Source organism: Salmo trutta, chromosome 21 (assembly GCF_901001165.1).
Source record: "Salmo trutta chromosome 21, fSalTru1.1, whole genome shotgun sequence".
NCBI lineage: Eukaryota > Metazoa > Chordata > Actinopteri > Salmoniformes > Salmonidae > Salmo > Salmo trutta.
In genome coordinates this window covers 27,026,295-27,045,647 of record NC_042977.1, presented here as the reverse complement: position 1 = coordinate 27,045,647, position 19,353 = coordinate 27,026,295, and the positions used below count along the sequence as shown (strand labels likewise).

At 43.0% G+C, this 19,353-nt stretch overlaps 1 protein-coding gene across 2 annotated transcripts in view; it reads right to left on the bottom strand.

The window, feature by feature from the left end:
* LOC115157084 (vesicular, overexpressed in cancer, prosurvival protein 1) overlaps positions 1-19,353 on the bottom strand; it is a 32,691-nt gene that overhangs the window by 3,792 nt on the left and 9,546 nt on the right. For both annotated transcript variants that reach the window (XM_029704995.1, XM_029704994.1), the window contains one exon: positions 17,503-17,580. In XM_029704995.1, the coding sequence (XP_029560855.1) occupies positions 17,503-17,580 (78 nt within the window). The remainder of the gene's footprint in view (positions 1-17,502; positions 17,581-19,353) is intronic.

The window sequence follows — 19,353 nt, the reverse complement described above, 5'->3', positions numbered from 1 at the left end:
CCCTTGAATGAGTAGGTGTGTCCAAGCTTTTGACTGGTACTGTATATTTCAAAGCTGCTCTGTGTCTCCAAAACGTCCGTATAATAGTGTTACTGAATAGTGTTATTGAATCTACTTCAAAGATGGGACATGGATAATATACATCTCGCTGGCTTTTCTACGCATCGTCTAGACCGGATGGCAGCTTTGGGTAAGGCGAAGGTAGGAGGTGTGTGTCTCTTTGTTAACAACAGCTGATGCATGATCTCTAATGTTAAGGAAGTCTCAAGTTTTTGCTCACCTGAGAATACCTCCTTATAAGCTGCAGACCATAGTATTTACCAAGAGAGTTTTAATCTATATTTTTCGTAGCTGTCTATTTACCACCACAAACTGATGCTGGCAGTAAGACCACACTCAACGGGCCATAAGCAAACTTGAAAATGCATATGCAGCTTCTTGTGACCGGTGATTTTAACGCAGGGAAACTGAAATCCGTTTTACCAGCATGTCACCTGTGCAACTAGAGGCGACAAAAGTCTTGATCACCATTACACCACAAACAAAATGCATACAAAGCTCTCCCTCGCCCTCCCTTGAGCAAATCTGATCATAACTATATCCTCCTGATTCCTGCTGACAAGAAAAAACTCTAACAGGAATTACCAGCTCAATACAGAAGTGGTCCGATGAAGCGGATGCTAAGCTGTTTCGCAAGCAGACTGGAATATGTTCCCGGGATTCATCCGATAACATTGAGGAGTTTACTACATCAGTCACCGGTTTCATTAATAAGTGCATCAACGACATCGTCCCCACAGTGATCGTACGTCTCAACCCAAAGCCATGGATTACAGGCAACATCCGCACTGAGCTAAAGGCTAGAGCTGCCACTTTCAAGGAATGGGACACTAATCTGGACCCAGTCTGTAATAATGTTTCAATCAGACCACCATAGTCCCTATGGTGTGCCCAAGAACGCCAAGGTAACTTGTCTAAATGATTATCGCCACATAGTACTAACATCTGGAGCCATGAAATTCTTTGAAAGGCTGGTCAAGGCTCACATCAACATCATCATCCCAGACACCCTGAACACACTCCAATTCGCATACTGTCCAAACAGATCCACAGATGACACAATCTCTATTGCACTCCAGACCGCCCTCTCTCACCTGGATAAGAAGAACACTTATGTGAGATTGCTGTTGATTGACTACAGCTCAGCATTCAACACCATAGTGCCCTCAAAGCTTATCACTAAGCTAAGGACCCTGGGACTGAACACCTCCCTCTGCAACTGGATCTTGGACTTCCTGACCGCCTCCTCCAGGTGGTGAAGGTGGGCAACAACACATCCGCTACGCTGATCATCAACATGGGGGCCCCTCGGGTGTGTGCTTAGTCCCCTCCTGTACTCCCTGTTCACCCATGACTGCGTGGCCGCGCACGACTCCAACACCATCATTAAGTTTGCTGACGACAAGATGGTGGTAGGCCTGATCACCGGCGACGATGAGACAGCCTATAGGGAGGAGGTTAGTGACCTGGCAGTGTGGTGCCAGGACAACAACCTTTCCCTCAACGTCAGCAAGACAAAGGAGCTGATCGTTGACTACAGGAAACGTAGGGCCGAGCACACTACAATCCCCATCGACAGGGCTGTAGTGGAGAGGGTCAAGAGCTTCAAGTTCCTCTGTGTCCACATCACTAAGGAATTGGCATGGTTCACACACCCCAACACAGTCGTGAACAAGGCAGGACAATGCCTCTTCCCCCTCAGGAGGCTGAACAGAATTGGCATGGGTCCTCAAATCCTCAAAAAGTTCCACAGCTGCACCAGTGAGGGCATCTTGACTGGCTGCATCACCGCTTGGTATGGCAACTGCTTGGCATCCGACAGCAAGGCGTTACCGAGGGTAATGCGCGCGGCCCAGTACATCACTGGGGCGGAGCTCCCTGCCATCCAGGACCTCTTTATCAAACGTTGTCAGAGGAAGGTCCTTGAAATTGTCAAAGACTCCATCCAACCAAGTCATAGACTATTCTCTCTGCTACCGCACGGCAAGCGGTACCGACGCACCAAGTCTGGAACCAACAGGACCCTGAACAGCTTCTACCCCAAAACCATATTGTTGCTAAATAGTTAACCAAATAGCTACCCGGACTATCTGCATTGACCCCCTTTTGAACCAACTTTAAGTCATCACATACGCTGCTTATTATCTATCCTATTGCCTAGTCACTTTACCCCTACCTACAGTGGGTATAGAAAGTCACCACCCCCTTTCAAAAGGTTCACCTTTTGTTGCCTTACAGCCTGAAATGAAAACACATAAAATTTGACTTTTTCCCGGCTTTATTTACACCCAGTAACCCACCATATCCCAGTGAAAAAAATCAAAACTCAAAAACATTTCTGAAAATGAATTACAAGTAAAACAGTAAAATACACTATTTGGATAAGTGAACAAATCAAGCTAATTGGCTTCCATCTATGATAGTAGTGACTTTGGTTAGTTCAGAATTAAAACAGTTGTTCATAGAGGACTCCACTGCTTAGTAGCACAATTCAAAGCAAATAATCCACTATGGGTGGAAAGGTACTTTCAAAAGATCTACGAGATACATTTGTGGAAAGGCACAAGTCAGGGGATGGATATAAAACGATTTCAAAGGCTTTGTCCCTCGGAGCACAGTTAAGACCATTATTAAGAAGTGGAAGGCGTATGGCACCACCCAGACCCTGCATAGATCAGGCCGTCCCTACAAACTGGATGACCGGGCAAGGAGGAGACTGATCAGAGAGGCTGCCAAGAAGCCAATGGCGACTTTGAAGGAGCTTCAGGCCTATATGGCAAAGACTGGTCAATGTGTTCATATGACCACAATATATCAAGCACTCCACAAATCTGGCCTCTATGGGAGGGTGGCAAGAAAAAAAAACACTCCTAAAAAAAGCCACATTAAGTCTTGTTTGAGCTTTGCCAAAATGCACATTGTAGATTCCGAGGCCAAGTGGCAAAAGGTGCTGTGGTCAGATGAGACCAAAATGTAACTTTTTGGCCTGAACGCAAAATGATATGTCTGGTGAAAACCCAATACATCTTTCCACCCAAAGAACACCATGCCTACAGTAAAGCAAGGCTGTGGCAGCATCCTGTTGTGGGGTTGTTTCTCTTCAGCAGGGGCTGGAGCACTTGTCAGGATAAAAGGGAAAATGGACAGCGCAAAATACCGACAGATTCTTGAGGAGAACCTGCAGCCTTGAATGTCCTTGAGTGGCCTAGTCAGAGCCCTGACATAAATGACTTGAAGAATGCAGTCCACGAGCAGTCACCATGCAATTTGACTGAGCTTGAACAATTCTGCAAGGAAGAATGGACAAATATTGCACAGTCTAGGTGTGCAAAGTTAGTAGAGACGTATACAAAGAGTCTCATGGCTGTAATTCAAGCAAAAGGTGGTTCCACCAAGTATCAACTCAGGGTGGTGTTCACTTATCCAAATAGGGTATTTTGTTGTTTTAATTTTAATTAATTTTCAGATAAAAAAAATGAAGTGTGTGTAAATAAAGCCAGAAAAAGTCCAATTTTATGTGTTTTCATTTCAGGCTGTAAGGCAACAAAAGGTGAACATTTTGAAAGTGGGTGGTGACTTTCTATATCCACTGTATATGTACATACAGTGCCTTCAGAAAGTATTCACACCCCTTTACTTTTCCAGATTTTGTTGGGTTACAGCCTGAATTTAAAATTGATTACATTTAGATTTTGTGTCACTTATCTACACACAATTCCCCATAATATCAAAGTGGAATTTTGTTTGTAGAATTTTTGGGAAATTCATAACAAATAAAAATATGAAATGTCTTCAGTCAATAAGTATTCAAACCCTTTGTTATGGCAAGCCTAAATAAGTTCAGGAGAATAAATGTGCTTAAAAAAAACACATCATTTGCATGGACTCATTCTGTGTTCAATAATATTGGTTAACATGATTTTTTAATGACTACCCCATCTCTGTACCACACACAATTATCTGTAAGGTCGCTCAATCAAGTAGTGAATTTGGTAGATGTGTGTTAAAAAAATATTGCGCATGGTGAAGTCATTAATTAGGCTTTGGATGGGGTATCAATACACCCAGTCACTACAAAGATACAGGCATCCTTCCTAACTCAGTTGCCGGAGAGAAAGGAAACTGCGCAGAGATTTCACCATGAGGCCAATGGTGATTCTAAAACAGTTATAGAGTTGAATGGTTGTGAAATGAGAAAGCTGAGGATGGATCAACAACATTGCGGTTACTCCACAATACTAACCTAAATGTCAGAGTGAAAAGAAGGAAGCTTGTACAGAATAAAAAATATGTCAAAACATGCATCCTGTTTACAAGGCACTTACTGTAAGTAATACAGCAAAGAAAATTGGCAAAGAAATTAACTTTTTGTCCTGAATACAAAGCATTATGTTTGGGGAAGATCCCACACAACCCATCACTGAGTACCACTCTTCATACTTTCAAGCATGGTGGTGGCTGCTTCATGTTATGGGTATGCTTGTCATTGGCAAGGAATAGGGAGTTTTTTGTTGATGATAAAAATAAACAGAATACAGATAAGCACAGGCAAAATCCTACAGGAAAATCTGGTTCAGTCTTCTTTCCAACCGTCACTGGGAGACGAATTCACCTTTCAGCAGGACAATAATCTAAAACACAAGGCCAAATCTACACTAGGGTTGCTTACCAAGATGACGTTTAATGTTCCTGAGTGTCCTAATTACAGTTCTATCTGAAATCGGTTTGAAAATCTATGGCAAGACTTGAAAATGGCTTTCTAGCAATGATCCACAACCAACTTGACAGAGCTTGAATCATTTTTTAAAGAGTAATGAGCAAATATTGTAGGTGTGCAAAGCTATTAGAGACTTACCCAAAAAGACTCACAGCTGTAATTGCTGCCAAAGGTGTTTAACATATGATGTCTGAAGGGGGTGAATACTTATCTCCTCAAGATATAGTGTTTTATTTTTCATACATTTTTTATAAATGTTAGAAATCTCTTCAACTTTGTCATTATAGTATTTTGTGTAGATGGTTGATCAAAAATGACAAGTCAATCCATTTTAATCCCAACTTGTAATAACAAAATGTGTGAATATGGTACTGTAGGTACTGTATCTACCTCAATTACCTCATACCCCTGCACATCGACTCAGTACTGGTCCTCAGTGTATAAAGCCAAGTTATCGTTAGCCCACTCATTGTGTATTTAGTTCTCATGCTATGATTGTTCTATTATTTCTCTCTGCATTGTTGGGAAGGTATCGTAAGTAAGCATTTCATTCTTAGTTTACACCTGTTGTTTTACGAAGCATGTGACAATACCATTTCATTTGATGTGAAGGATTTGTTGTAAAATATAGTATAAGGACCTTTCTCTCAAACAGGTGTACTGAACTAAAGAACAAACCAAAGTCAAGATTAACCTCTATGCTGAAGCATGAACAGTCATGCATGCACTAGTTTGTTCACCCGCACCCACTTGTAATTGCTAATAACCCATCCATGAATGGGCAAGACAATAGATTTAAGTGCCTTTGAACGGGGTATGGTAGTAGGTTCCAGGAGCACCAGTTTGAGTATGTCAAGAACTACAATTCTGCTGGGTTTTTCATGCTCAACAGTTTCCCGTGTGTATTAAGAATGGTCCACCACCCAAAGGACATCCAGCGAACTTGGCACAACTGTGGGAAGCATTGGAGTCAACATGAGCCAGCATGCTTTCAACACCTTGTAGTCCATGGCCCGAAAATTGAGGCTGTTCTGAGGGCAAAAGAGGGTGCAACTAAATATTAGGAAGGTGTTCCTAATGTTTTGTACAATCAGTGTACGTTTCTGCTTATAAAATCAGACTTTTTGGTAGGCTATTTCTTAGTCAACTTGTCTATAATTAGATACATGTAGCTCCTCTTGTCATTATATGTTTCCATAGAAGACTAAATAAACCCTAACTCACCAGAATATTGGTAACGTCTGCTTCCAGCTCACACTCTCAAACACGTAGATCCCCTGAACGCAGCTCACTCTCCAGCTCACACTCTCAAACACGTAGATCCCCTGAACGCAGCTCACTCTCCAGCTCACACTCTCAAACACGTAGATCCCCTGAACGCAGCTCACTCTCCAGATCACAATCACCTGAATTCTTATCACCTGTTCACACACCTGTATGTCATTATCACACACTATTTAGTTCAGTTCTGTGCCCCCCCATCATTGTGAGGTATTGTTTGTTTTGTGACACACTTCATTCGGAGCGCTGTTTTTCCCGTGATTTAATCCTCCCGTGTATGATAGTTTTTGCATACCTCACTAACGACGCCTATTCCCTGCCTGTACCTTAGCTTATCGGATTTCCTGTTATCAACCTATTGCCTGATCTCCCGGACGACGTTACTAGCCTTTTCCCTGCCTGTACTGTTGCCTTTATGGACCCCCTGTGTATGACCTTCTGCCTGCCCCTGGACCCAGCTACCTGCCTCCTCCTGTGGTCCATTACAAATAAAACACCTGCTGTGCCCTGCGCTTGAAACCAGCTCTCTGTCTCCCCTCGTGTTCATTACAAATATCATAAATCAATCGAATGAATGCTTCAATCTAGGATGAACAAAAATATAAACGAAACATGCAAACATTTCAAGATTTTACTGAGTTACAGTTCATATAAGGAAATCAGTCAATTGCAATATATTCATTAGGCCCTAATCTATGGTTATCTATGGATTTCACATGGCTGGGCAGGGGGGAAGCCATGGGTGGGCCTGGGAGGGGAGCCAGGTCCAGCCAATCAGAATTTGTTTTTCCCCACTAATGGGCTTTATTACAGACAGAAATAATTCTCAGTTTCATCAGCTGTTCGGGCGGCTGGTCTCAGATGTTCCCGCAGGTGAAGAAGCCGGTTTGGAGGTCCTGGGCTGGCCTGGTTACACTGGGCTGGCCTGGTTACACGTGGTCTGGGAATTTTTGTCCAGTTGGACGTACTGCCAAATTCTCTAAGACGACGTTGGAGGCGGTTTATGGTAGAGAAATGAACATCAATTCTCTGGCAACAGCTCTGGTGGACATTCCTGCAGTCAGTATGCCAATTGCCTGCTCCCTCAAAACTTGAGACATCTGTGGCATTGTGTTGAGTGACAAAACTGCACATTTTAGAGTGGCCTTTTATTGTCCCCAACACAAGTGCTCCTGTATAATGTTGTTTAATCAGCTTCTTGATATGCTACACCTGTCAGGTGGATGGATTATGTTTGCAAAGGAGAAATGCTCACATTTCTGGGATCTTTAATTTCCGCTCATGAAACATGGGATCAACACTTTACATGTTGCGTTTATATTTTTGTTCAGTACATATAGTTGACATCAGTAAAGTTTTTCTCGTCATCTCTACTTTCGCGGAGCAAAGACGTTTAGGGACCGGGGAGAAAATGCAATAACTCAATCCCAAAAAATGGAAAGATTTTCTGTGCAAAATGTCCAAATGACATCAGTTTGACCAGTTGTATTGGAAATAGAAAGCTGTGAAAACAACCCATGTTTCTGGTAATATTTCAGTTTGGGTTGAATGCATATTTGATGTGGTTTTAATAGTATCAGCTTTAATGATGCTGATAAAGATAACGCCTTTACAGAAGGTATCTAATTGTGCATTTGCATTCTCTCAGGATGCTGAAAGAAATAAATCATATTTCTCCACTCCTGTTCCAGAGTCAAAATGTAGCCTACATTTGGTGTATCATTTTACTACAAGAAATGCTTAATTCTGCAGGAGTTAATATAAAGGTTATTGTAAATAAGAATGTGTTCTTAACTGACTTGCCTAGTTAAATAAAGGTTAAACAATAAAAAAAATAGGTTATAGCCCTACAGTCAGTGTCCAGATGTTCAGTTTCTGATCTGAAGAGTAGGCTACATACAGTTTCCTTGACATCTCATATGCCTACTTGAAGTCACCTTCTTGTGACTGTCGAATTTGTATAGCACCTCACAGTCATCACACATAATCTTTCCCAAACATTACTTTTCTGTCCCTCCCTTCTCTTTATTTCCAACTCTCTATTTGAATTAAATTCTGACATTGTCCTTTTTGCCTCAGTGGATCGATGTACATTTTTTCTGCCTGTTCCTAAAAGCATTTGGCCATGGCGTGTAGACAAGCGTACAGTTAGACCCTAAAGCTTAGGCTTACGCACTAATGCCAGATAGCCTAGAATAATTAAAGAAAAACCTCAATGTGGCCTATAGATATAAATTGCACAATAATTATACATTCATGGCTTTTTTTAAGGTAGGCTACTGTTTCGTCTTTATTCAACCCACGCTTCAAACACAATATTTAATGACCCTAAACATGCCTGACCTGTGGATATAACTGCGGAGACTGCAGTTTATGAGTCAACCCGCGCATCACTAACATGCATGTATGCTAGGGCTGACCCCATTTAGTCGACTAGTCGATTGTTTGGTTGATAGGCTGTTGGTCAACCGAGAATTTTTTTAGTTGAGCAGTAGCAAAAAAACTGATCCATTGTGGAGGCCGTGTGGATGGCACACAGTCTAAGACATGCTACTGACATTGTATATGGTTATATAACATTAGAACAATGGTGCAACACTAACAACATTATATTATTTTATAACAAATGCGCTTTCTCCCTCCTTGGATAGTGGTCGGTCGCTGTCCACGGTTCTGAAACACATCAGAGCGCTGTTGAATTGGCGCCTTTTCCTATACCATGTTGCTATGTGCATAATAGCAAAGTTAACCAGCTTACTGGTGTTGAGAACAATGCCGGAGGCAGCAGCAGAATGAGGAGATGAGAAAGCTAGCTAGCTAGCTGCTATCGAGTGGCTATTGTGGCTAACACCCCTGTCCAGAAGCAAGCACCAGTTAGCCTTGAGCTAGCCTCATCTCCCGGCTAGCCAACAAAGTACACCAACTACAATACCTCTCTTGCCAATTGGCCTGGACCCTTTGTCGACACGGAGCCCCGCCGATCCATCACGACTGGTCTGCTGACGTAATTTGGCCGATGTGCTCTCAACCGGCCTCTGCGTCGTGGATGTCAGTGAAGACCCATCTGCTAGCCCCAGCCCGCTAGCTTTCTGAATGCTGTGTCTCCCTCTCGCCTAGCATAGTAACGACTACCGAACGGGTCCCAGTTTCATCTATTGCTGCTCATTGGACCCTATGATCACTCGGCTACACAGCTGATGCCTGCTGGACTGTTCATTAACACGGTACTTAATTTTGTTTATCTGTCGGCCCCAGCCTCGAACTCAGGCTCTGTGTGTAGCTAACTGACCCTCTCTGCCCATTCATCAGCCATTTACCCGTTGTTGTTGTCTTAGCTGTTTACTCGTTGTTGTCTTACCCCTTGTTGTCTTAGCTCTCCCAATCAACACCTGTGATTGCTTTATGCCTCTCTCTAATGTCAAAATGCCTTGTATACTGTTGTTTAGGGTAGCTCTCATTGTTTTATTTTACTGCGGAGCCCCTAGTCCCCCTCAACATGCCTTAGATAGCTCCTTTGTCCCACCCACCACACATGCGAAGACTTCACCTAGCTTAACTAGTGCCTCCAGAGATGCAACCTCTCTCATCGTCACTCAATGCTTAGGTTTATCTCCACTGTACTCGTACTCTACCATACCCGTCTGTACATTATGCCCTGAATCTATCCTACCATGACCAGAAATCTGCTACTTTTATTCTCTGTTCCCAACGCACTACACAAGCAGTCTTTATAGTCTTTAGCCATACCCTCATCCTACTCCTCCTCTGTTCCTCTGGTGATGTAGAGGATAACCCAGGCGCTCTCATTTGTTGACTTCTGTAACCGTAAAAGCCTTGGGTTCCTGCACATTAACATCAGAAGCCTCCTCCCTAAGTTTGCTTTATTCACTGCTTTAGCACACTCCACCAACCCTGATGTCCTAGCCGTGTCTGAATCCTGGCTTAGGAAGGCCACCAAAAATTCTAACATTTCCATCCCCAACTACAACATTTTCCGTCAAGATAGAACTGCTAAAGGGGGCGGAGTTGCAATCTACTGCAGAGATAGCCTGCAGAGTTCTGTCATACTATCCAGGTATATTCCCAAACAGTTCGAGCTTCTACTTTTCAAAAAATCCATCTCTCCAGAAATAAGTCTCTCACTGTTGCCGCTTGTTATAGACCCCACTCAGCTCCCAGCTGTGCCCTGGACACCATATGTGAATTGATTGCCCCCCATCTATCTTCAGAGTACTGTTAGGTGAACTGGGATATGCTTAACACCCCGGCCATCCAACAATCTAAACTAGATGCCCTCAATCTCACACAAATTATCAAGGAACCTACCAGGTACAACCCTAAATCCGTAAACATGGGCACCCTCATAGATATCATCCTGACCAACTTGCCCTCTAATTACACCTCTGCTGTTTTCAACCAGGATCTCAGCGATCACTGCCTCATTGCCTGCGTCCGTTATGGGTCCATGGTCAAACAAGCTGGCCTGGGTATCCTGGAAGGATATTGACCTCATCCCATCAGCAGAGGATGCCTGGTTGTTCTTTAAAAGTGCTTTCCTCACCATCTTAAATATGCATGCCCCTTTAATTTTTTTTAGAACAGATATAGCCCTTGGTTCACTCCAGACTTGACTGCCGTTGACCAGCACAAAAACATCCTGTGGCGTACTGCACTAGCATCGAATAGTCCCCGCGATATGCAACTTTTCAGGGAAGTCAGGAACCAATATACACAGTCGGTTAGAAAAGCAAAGGCTAGCTTTTTCAAACAGAAATTTGCATCCTGCAGCACTAATTCAAAAAAGTTTTGGGACACTGTAAAGTCCATGGAGAATGAGAGCACCTCCTCCCAGCTGCCCACTGCACTGAGGCTAGGAAACACTGTCACCACCGATAAATCCACGATAATTGCAAATTTCTTTTTTTTTTACCCCTTTTTTCTCCCCAATTTCGTGGTATCCAATTGGTAGTAGTTACAGTCTTGTCTCATCGCTGCAACTCCTGTACGGACTCAGGAGAGGCAAAGGTCGAGAGCCATGCGTCCTCCAAAACACAACCCAACCAAGCCGCACTGCTTCTTGACACAATGCCCATCCAACCCGGAAGCCAGCCACACCAATGTGTCAGAGGAAACACCATACACCTGGCGACCGTGTCAGCGTGCACTGCGCCCAGCCCGCCACAGGAGTCGCTAGTGCGCGATGAGACAAGGATATCCCTGCCGGCCAAGCCCTCCCCTAACCCGGACGACGCTGGGCCAATTGTGCGCCGCCCCATGGGTCTCCCGGTCGCGGGCGGCTGCGACAGAGCCTGGACTCGAACCCAGAATCTCTAGTGGCACAGCTAGCACTGCGATGCAGCACCTTAGACAACAGCGCCACTTGGGAGGCACCCGATAATCGAGAATTTCAATAAGCATTTGTCTACGGCTGGCCATGCTTTCCACCTGGCTACCCCAACATCGGCCAACAGCAGCTCTGCACCCCCCGCAGAAACTGGCCCAAGACCCCCCCCCCCCCCCCCGCTTCTCCTTCACCCAAATCCAGACAGCTGATGCTGATGTTCTGAAAGAGCTGCAAAATCTGGATCCCTACAAATCAGCTGGGCTAGACAATCTGGACACTCTCTTCCTAAAATTAGCAGCCGCCATTGTTGGAACCCCTATTACTAGCCTGTTCAACCTCTCTTTCGTACCATCTGAGATTCCTAAAGACTGGAAGGCGGCCGCGGTCATCCCCCTCTTCAAAGGGGGAGACACTCTAGACCGAAACTGTTACAGACCTATATCCATCCTGCCCTGCCTTTCTAAAGTCTTCAAAAGCCAAGTTAACAAGCAGATCACTGACCATTTTGAATCCCACCGTACATTCTCCGCTGTGCAATCCGGTTTCCGAGCTGGTCACGGGTGCACCTCAGCCATGCTCAAGGTACTAAATTATATCATAACCGCCATCGATAAAAGACAGTACTGTGCAACCATCTTCATCAACCTGGCCAAGGCTTTCGACTCCGTCAATTACCGTATTCTTATCGGCAGACTTTGTTTCTCTAATGACTGCCTCGCCTGGTTCACTAACTGCATCGCAGTGCTAGCTGTGCCACTAGAGATTCTGGGTTCGAGTCCAGGCTCTGTCGCAGCCGCCCGCGACCGGGAGACCCATGGGGTGGCGCACATAGAGTTCAGTGTGTCAAATCGGCGGGCCTGTTGTCCGGACCTCTGGCAGTCTCTATGGGGGTGCCACAGGGTTCATTCACAGGGCCGACTCTTTTCTCTGTTATATATCAATGATGACGCTCTTGATGTGGGTGAATCTTTGATCCACCTCTACGCAGACGACACCATTCTGTATACATTTAGTCCTTCTTTGGACACTGTGTTAACAAACCTCCAAACGAGCTTCAATGCCATACAACACTACTTCCGTGGCCACCAACTGCTTTTAAATGCAAGTAAAAACTAAATGCATGCTCTTCAACCGATCACTGCCCGCACCCGCCCGCCCGACTAGCATCACTACTCTGGACGGTTCGGACTTAGAATATGTGGACAACTATAAATACCTAGGTGTCTGGCTAGACTGTAAACTCTCCTTCCAGACTCATATTAAGCATCTCCAATGCACAATTAAATCTAGAATCGGCTTCGTATTTCGCAACAAAGCCTCCTTCACTCATGCTGCCAAACATACCCTCTTAAAACTGACTATTCTACCGATCCTTGACTTAGGGGATGTAATTTACAAAATAGCCTCCAACACTCTACTCAGCAAATTGGATGCAGTCTATCACAGTGCCATCCGTTTTGTCACCAAAGCCCCATATACTACTCACCACTTCGACCTGTATGTTCTTGTTGGCTGGTCCCCGCTACATATTCGTAGCCAAACCCACTGGCTCCAGGTCATCTATAAGTCTTTGCTAGGTATAAAGCTCCGCCTTATATCAGCTCACTGGTCACTATAGCAACACCCACCCATAGCACGCGCTCCAGCAGGTATATTTCACTGGTCATCCCCAAAGCCAACACCACATTTGGCCGCCTTTCCTTCCAGTTCTCTGCTGCCAATGACTGGAACGAATTGCAAAAATCGCTGAAGTTGGAGACTTATATCTCCCTCACTAACTTTAAGCATCAGCTGTCAGAGCAGCTTACCGATCGATGCAGCTGTACACAGCCATTCTGTAAATAGCCCATCCAACTACCTACCTCATCCCCATAATTGATTTTGTTTTTCTGCTCTTTTGCACACCAGTATTTCTACTTGCACATCCTCATCTGCACATCTATCATTCCAGGGTTAATTGCTAAATTGTAATTACTTATTTATTGCCTTACCTCCTTACTTCATTTGCACACACTGTATACAGATTTTTATATTGTGTTATTGACTGTACGTTTGTTTATCCCATGTGTAACTCTGTGTTTTTGTTTTTGTCGCACTGCTTTGCTTTATCTTGGCCAGGTCGCAGTTGTAAATGAGAACTTGTTCTCAACTGGCCTACCTGGTTAAATAAAGTTGAAATAAAAATATATAAAAAATGTAGCAGATATTGGATATGGTAGAAAGAGTATGTGGCCTTTTCTGAAGCCTACATGCTGGAGATAAAATGTATGACAATGTAATGAGAAGGACACTTTTTACATCATGCAGGTTTCTCAGATCAATCAGCCTAACCTATATGGGCACAATCAAATAAAATGTGAACTGTCATGTTAACAAACAACATATCCTAAAATCAGAACAGGCCAAAGTAAAATGGACATTATGGAATGGACAATCACGACTGTTGTCCAGGTGTTTCACCCCATCGTCATGATCAGTGGTTTCAAGTTTGTTTCTGTACATTTTTTTGACAAGCTGATTACAGCGAGAAAAATTTGCTTCTGCATTACCCACTGTGTAAACACATTGCAAATAGGCTCACGATAAATCCTGATAAAGTTGGGTAACTAATACTCAGTGCATAAATAGCCAAATTGATTAGTCACAGGAATCAGGACTAATAAAGCCAACACAATGGCCTGTTTTACAAACGGTAGGCCTACCACATGGATGGGCATCCATAAAATGCCCTTGGGCCGACATGGTAGGCTACAACCTAGTAAGCACAAGCAGACATCTTTTGGATGTTTTTTTTTGGTATTGTCCGGATTTTGTTTTTTGGTGTTTTATAAATGGTAGGCTTACCACATAGATGGGCATTCATAAAATTCAATTTCAGGCAACACTGTAGGCTACACCTCAGTAAACATGGACCAACACCGATGCCTTTTGGACATCTTTTCTTGGTGCAGTTCCAGACCGGCCTTGATTTCCACATCCACTGACATTGGTTTTTGGTCTAAACTCAACTCCCAAACCTACTGCCAGTTTCTGGAAGATTCTTTCGTCAAACAGTGGTACAGGAAGAAGTCCTCAGCATTCTAGAAGGCCATGATCTTTATGCAGGACAATGCTCCATCACATGCATCCAAGTACTCCACTGCTTGGCTAGCCAGCAAGGGCCTCAAAGATGCCTGAATAATGACCTGGCCCCCTTCCTCACCTGACTTAAATCCTATTGAGAACTTGTGGGCCCTTCTCAAACGTGAGATTTACAGTGATGGAAGACAATACACCTTTTTGAACAGCATTTAGGAGGCTGTGGTTGCTGCTTCAGCGAAAATGATCGTGAACAGATCAAGAAACTGACAGACTCCATGGATGGAAGGTTCATGGCAGTTATTGAAAATAAGGGTGGCTATATTGGGCACTGAATATTTTTGAAAGGCCAAAAATGTTATATAATTGTCATTTTGTGTTACTTATCTGTTACACTTACTCTAACAATTGAGAATAAACAAGTGAGTTGAGAGAAATTATTTTTGTAATTTAGTTGCCTAATAATTCTGCACACTAATAGTTGCCTAATAATTGTGCACACTTATATATTTCCCCGAGAAAGACAAAACTCACTTTTCCTTTGTTTAACATTCAGGTTTGAGGTTCAATAACATTTTGGATTGACTGAGAGCATTGTGTTTGTTCAACAATAAAATGTATCCCGAGGAATACAATTTGCCTAATAATTGTGCACGCAGTGTAGACATCTATAAATTACGTATTTTCAACTTTCATTCAGAACCCAATATGAGCCTGATTTCAACATCCCCCCCCCCCAAAAAAAATATATATTTTCAAAGTCTGTAAAGTACCCTAATTTCCGGACTATTGAGCGCACCTGAATATAAGCCGCACCCACTGAATTGAAAAAACAATATTATTTTGAACATAAATAGGCCACACATGTCTATAAGCCGCAGGTACATTGAAACAAATTAACTTTACACAGGCTTTAACGAAACACGGCTTGTAACAAAAATAAATAGGCTTTAATGAAACACGGCTTGTAACAAAAATAAATAGACTTTAACGAAACACGGCTTGTAACAAAAATAAATAGGCTTTAACGAAACACGGCTTGTAACAAAATTTTTTAAATTAGCAGTAAGCTTTAGTTGTCTTTTTGCACTGAGTCAATTCCTCACGCTGCTGTTTCCAACGTCTTATCATCGACTCATTAAGACCAAGCTCCCGTGCAGCAGCTCTATTTCCTTTTCCAACAGCCAGATCAATCGCCTTCAACTTGAAAGCTGCATCATATGCATTTCTCCGTGTCTTTGCCATGATGAGGGTGACAAAATGACTACCGTAATCAGAATGATGGGAAGTTTGAGAGCGCTCGATTTAATCTAAACAGTAAACAAAAAAGTTGTTTGACCTTAACCAGTTCGGCAATTTCATTGGTCTAATGAAAGCTTCATGCCGCCAAAAAACTGAGCACATCACAGAATGTGTTTTTTTGAAGAAAAAAAAATTGAAAGCGGGAAAAATCCATATATTAGCCGCGTCATTGTTTAAGCCGCGAGGTTCAAAGCGTGGGAAAAAAGTTGCGGCTTATAGTCAAGAAATTACGGTACGTATTTTCAACATCCGGAAAATATGTATTTTCAACCATCATTCAGAACCGAAAATGAAACTAATTTTAACGTCTGGAAAGTACATATTTTTCAACGTCTGGAAAAGATGCCTTTTCAGCGTCCTAGAAAATATACATTTGAACATACAGAAAATACCTTTCTCCCTTCATTCAGAACCCAAATTGAACCTAACTTCAACGTCTGGAAAATGCGTATTTTAGACATCTTTTCAACTTAATTTTGCTTACTGGGACTATTCTAGTTTTGCAGGGGGATGCATTTTTTGGTCTTGCCTATGGCAGCAGAATGGCAAAGACCGTCCCTGGCTATAGGTCAAGCCTTATTGTGCCCTATTCTGACGGAATTAGTTTTAGGACGTACTGTGGATCACTAAAATATGCTAATGATTATGATCACACTTCCTCAATTCAAATATTATGGCAACACTATAGGAAAGATGGTTTGGTATGGTTTAGAAACTTGGGAACCAAGCTCGAGTTACCTATCACCTGGACATGTTGAAATTGTTTTCCCTAAACAAATTAGGGATTTCGGAAACATAACTTTTCAGTCAGAAATAGCTTTAATTATGTTGCACCTTCAGCAACATGGACAGCGCAATAAACACTTTTATGTTCTGTGGTGTTCGCTGCAGGAGGGAGGAGAAAGAGACAACTGGATGCTAGTCACAGTCACTCCATGTTTTTGTTTTTTTAACACAGCGCAGCAAGTCCGAGCCTGGCCCAGCACTATCAAATCAATTGCTAGTCATTTGTGTGTCTTCATTAATCAAACTGTGTGCTTAAAGCATCAGACAAGCTCAGTGAATATTGTTGATTTGATTAAAACACATAGGATGTGTCAATATATGGAAAATATACGTTTAAAAAAGTCGACCAATCGATTGGTGAAAGAACAGATGATTCTTGGTCGACCAAGATTTGTTTTAGTTGGGACAGCCCTAATGCATGCACAGAGCAGTTTCTACAATGACTGAATTGCATATTAAGATCATGTCATAACAATCAACCCACTTGGCACACACTGGTCAATCAATGTTGTTTCCACAATGAAATTTCATTGAACCAACGTGGCATCGATGTATAATTGACGTCTGTGCCCAGTGGGAAGCATTTCACTGTGAGCCAGTGTAGCTATTCTAAGCTGCAGCAAGAAAGCCTCATGTGAGGGGCATGGTCTAAGCAACAACAAAGGTGCTCCCATAGGACCATAAACTCCATGAACAAACCAGTGTCTTATGCATAAATGCACACAAGTACATACAGGGGCTACGTTGGGTAGAGACAGAGAGAGGAGAGGGGTGAGAGACAGAGTGCGAGCGAGAGTGTAAGAGAGAGAAAGCCAGAGAGACAAAGAGAAAGAGAGAGAGATAGAGCAGGGAGGAGAGCAGGAGGAAGGAGGGAGTATATTAAAGAGAGTAGGATGAGAAGCTAGACTGGCAGTCTAGTCTTGGGGGAACTCACCAGAAGTACCATAGTCTCTGTATGGAGAGAGCTCGGACACAGCACCGCGTCCCACAACAGTCCTCATACGACCGGCATCTACAACACACACACACACACACACACACACACACACACACACACACACACACACACACACACACACACACACACACACACACACACACACACACACACACACACACACACACACACACACACACACAGAAAGAGAGAGGGGAAGCTTTTATTACAATCACCAGCATCTACAATACTGAGAGAGGCTTTTGTATAAACAGTACAGTCCTCCAACAACCCTCTCAAAACACATTCAGACAAATGGCAGTTCTCATATGCACAGTACTGAGACAAAAGTCTGACACAAATCCCAAGAGGCCCAAGGGAATAGACATACCAAGCAGATGACAAATGCTCTGCAGTCTAAGGTGAATATTAAGTAAACTATTGAGGGAGCACTAGGTTTAGTTCCATTATAATTTAAGTTTGTCTTGAGTCCCTGAGCTGAAGTTGGATAGCTACAGTTGAAGTCGGAAGTTTACATACACTTAGGTTGGAGTCATTAAAACTCGTTTTTCAACCACTTCCCAAATTCCTTGTTAACAAACTATAGTTTTGGCAAGTCGGTTAGGACATATACTTTGTGCATGACACAAGTAATTTTTCCAACAATTGTTTATAGACAGATTATTTCACTTATAATTCACTGTATCACAATTCCAGTAGGTCAGAAGTTTACATACACTAAGTTGACTGTGCCTTTAAACAGCTTGGAAAATGCCAGATAATGATGTCATGGCTTTAGAAACTTCTGATAGGCTAATTGACATAATTTGAGTCAATTGGAGGTATACCTGTGGATGTATTTCAATGCCTACCTTCAGGCTCAGTGCCTCTTTGCTTGACATCATGGGAAAATCAAAAGAAATCAGCCAAGACCTCAGAAAAAAAATTGTTCATCCTTGGGAGCAAATTTCAAACGCTTGAAGGTACCACGTTCATCTGTAGAAACAACAGTACGCAAGTCTAAACACCATGGGACCACGCAGCCATCATACCGCTCAGGAAGGAGACGCGTTATGTCTCCTAGAGATGAACGTACTTTGGTGAAAAAGTGAAAATCAATCCCAGAAAAACAGCAAAGGACCTTGTGAAGATCCTGGTAGAAACAGGTACAAAAGTATCTATATCCACAGTAAAACAAGTCCTATGTCGACATAAACTGAAAGGCCGCTCAGCAAGCAAGAAGCCACTGCTCAAAAAACGCCATAAAAAAGCCAGACTATGGTCTGCAACTGCACATGGGGACAAAGATCGTACTTTTTGGAGAAATGTCCTCTGGTCTGATGAAAGAAAAATAGAACTGTTTGGCCATAATGACCATTGTTATGTTTGGAGGAAAAATGGGGACGCTTGCAAGCTGAAGAACACCATCCCAACCGTGAAGCACGGGGGTGGCAGCATCATGTTGTGGGGGTGCTTTGCTGCAGGAGGGACTGGTGCACTTTACAAAATAGATCATGAAGAAGGACAATTATGTGGATATATTGAAGGAACATCTCAAGACAACAGTCAGGAAGTTAAAGCTCGGTCGCAAATGGGTCTTCCAAATGGACAATGACCGCAAGCATACTTCCAAAGTTGTGGAAAAATGTCTTAAGGACAACAAAGTCAAGGTATTGGAGTGGCCATCACAAAGAACTGACCTCAATCCCATAGAAGATTTGTGGGCAGAACTGAAAAAGCTTGTGCGAGCAAGGAGGCCTACAAACCTGACCCAGTTACACCAGCTTTGTCAGGAGGAATTGGCCAAAATTCACCCAACTTATTGTGGGAAGCTTGTGGAAGGCTACC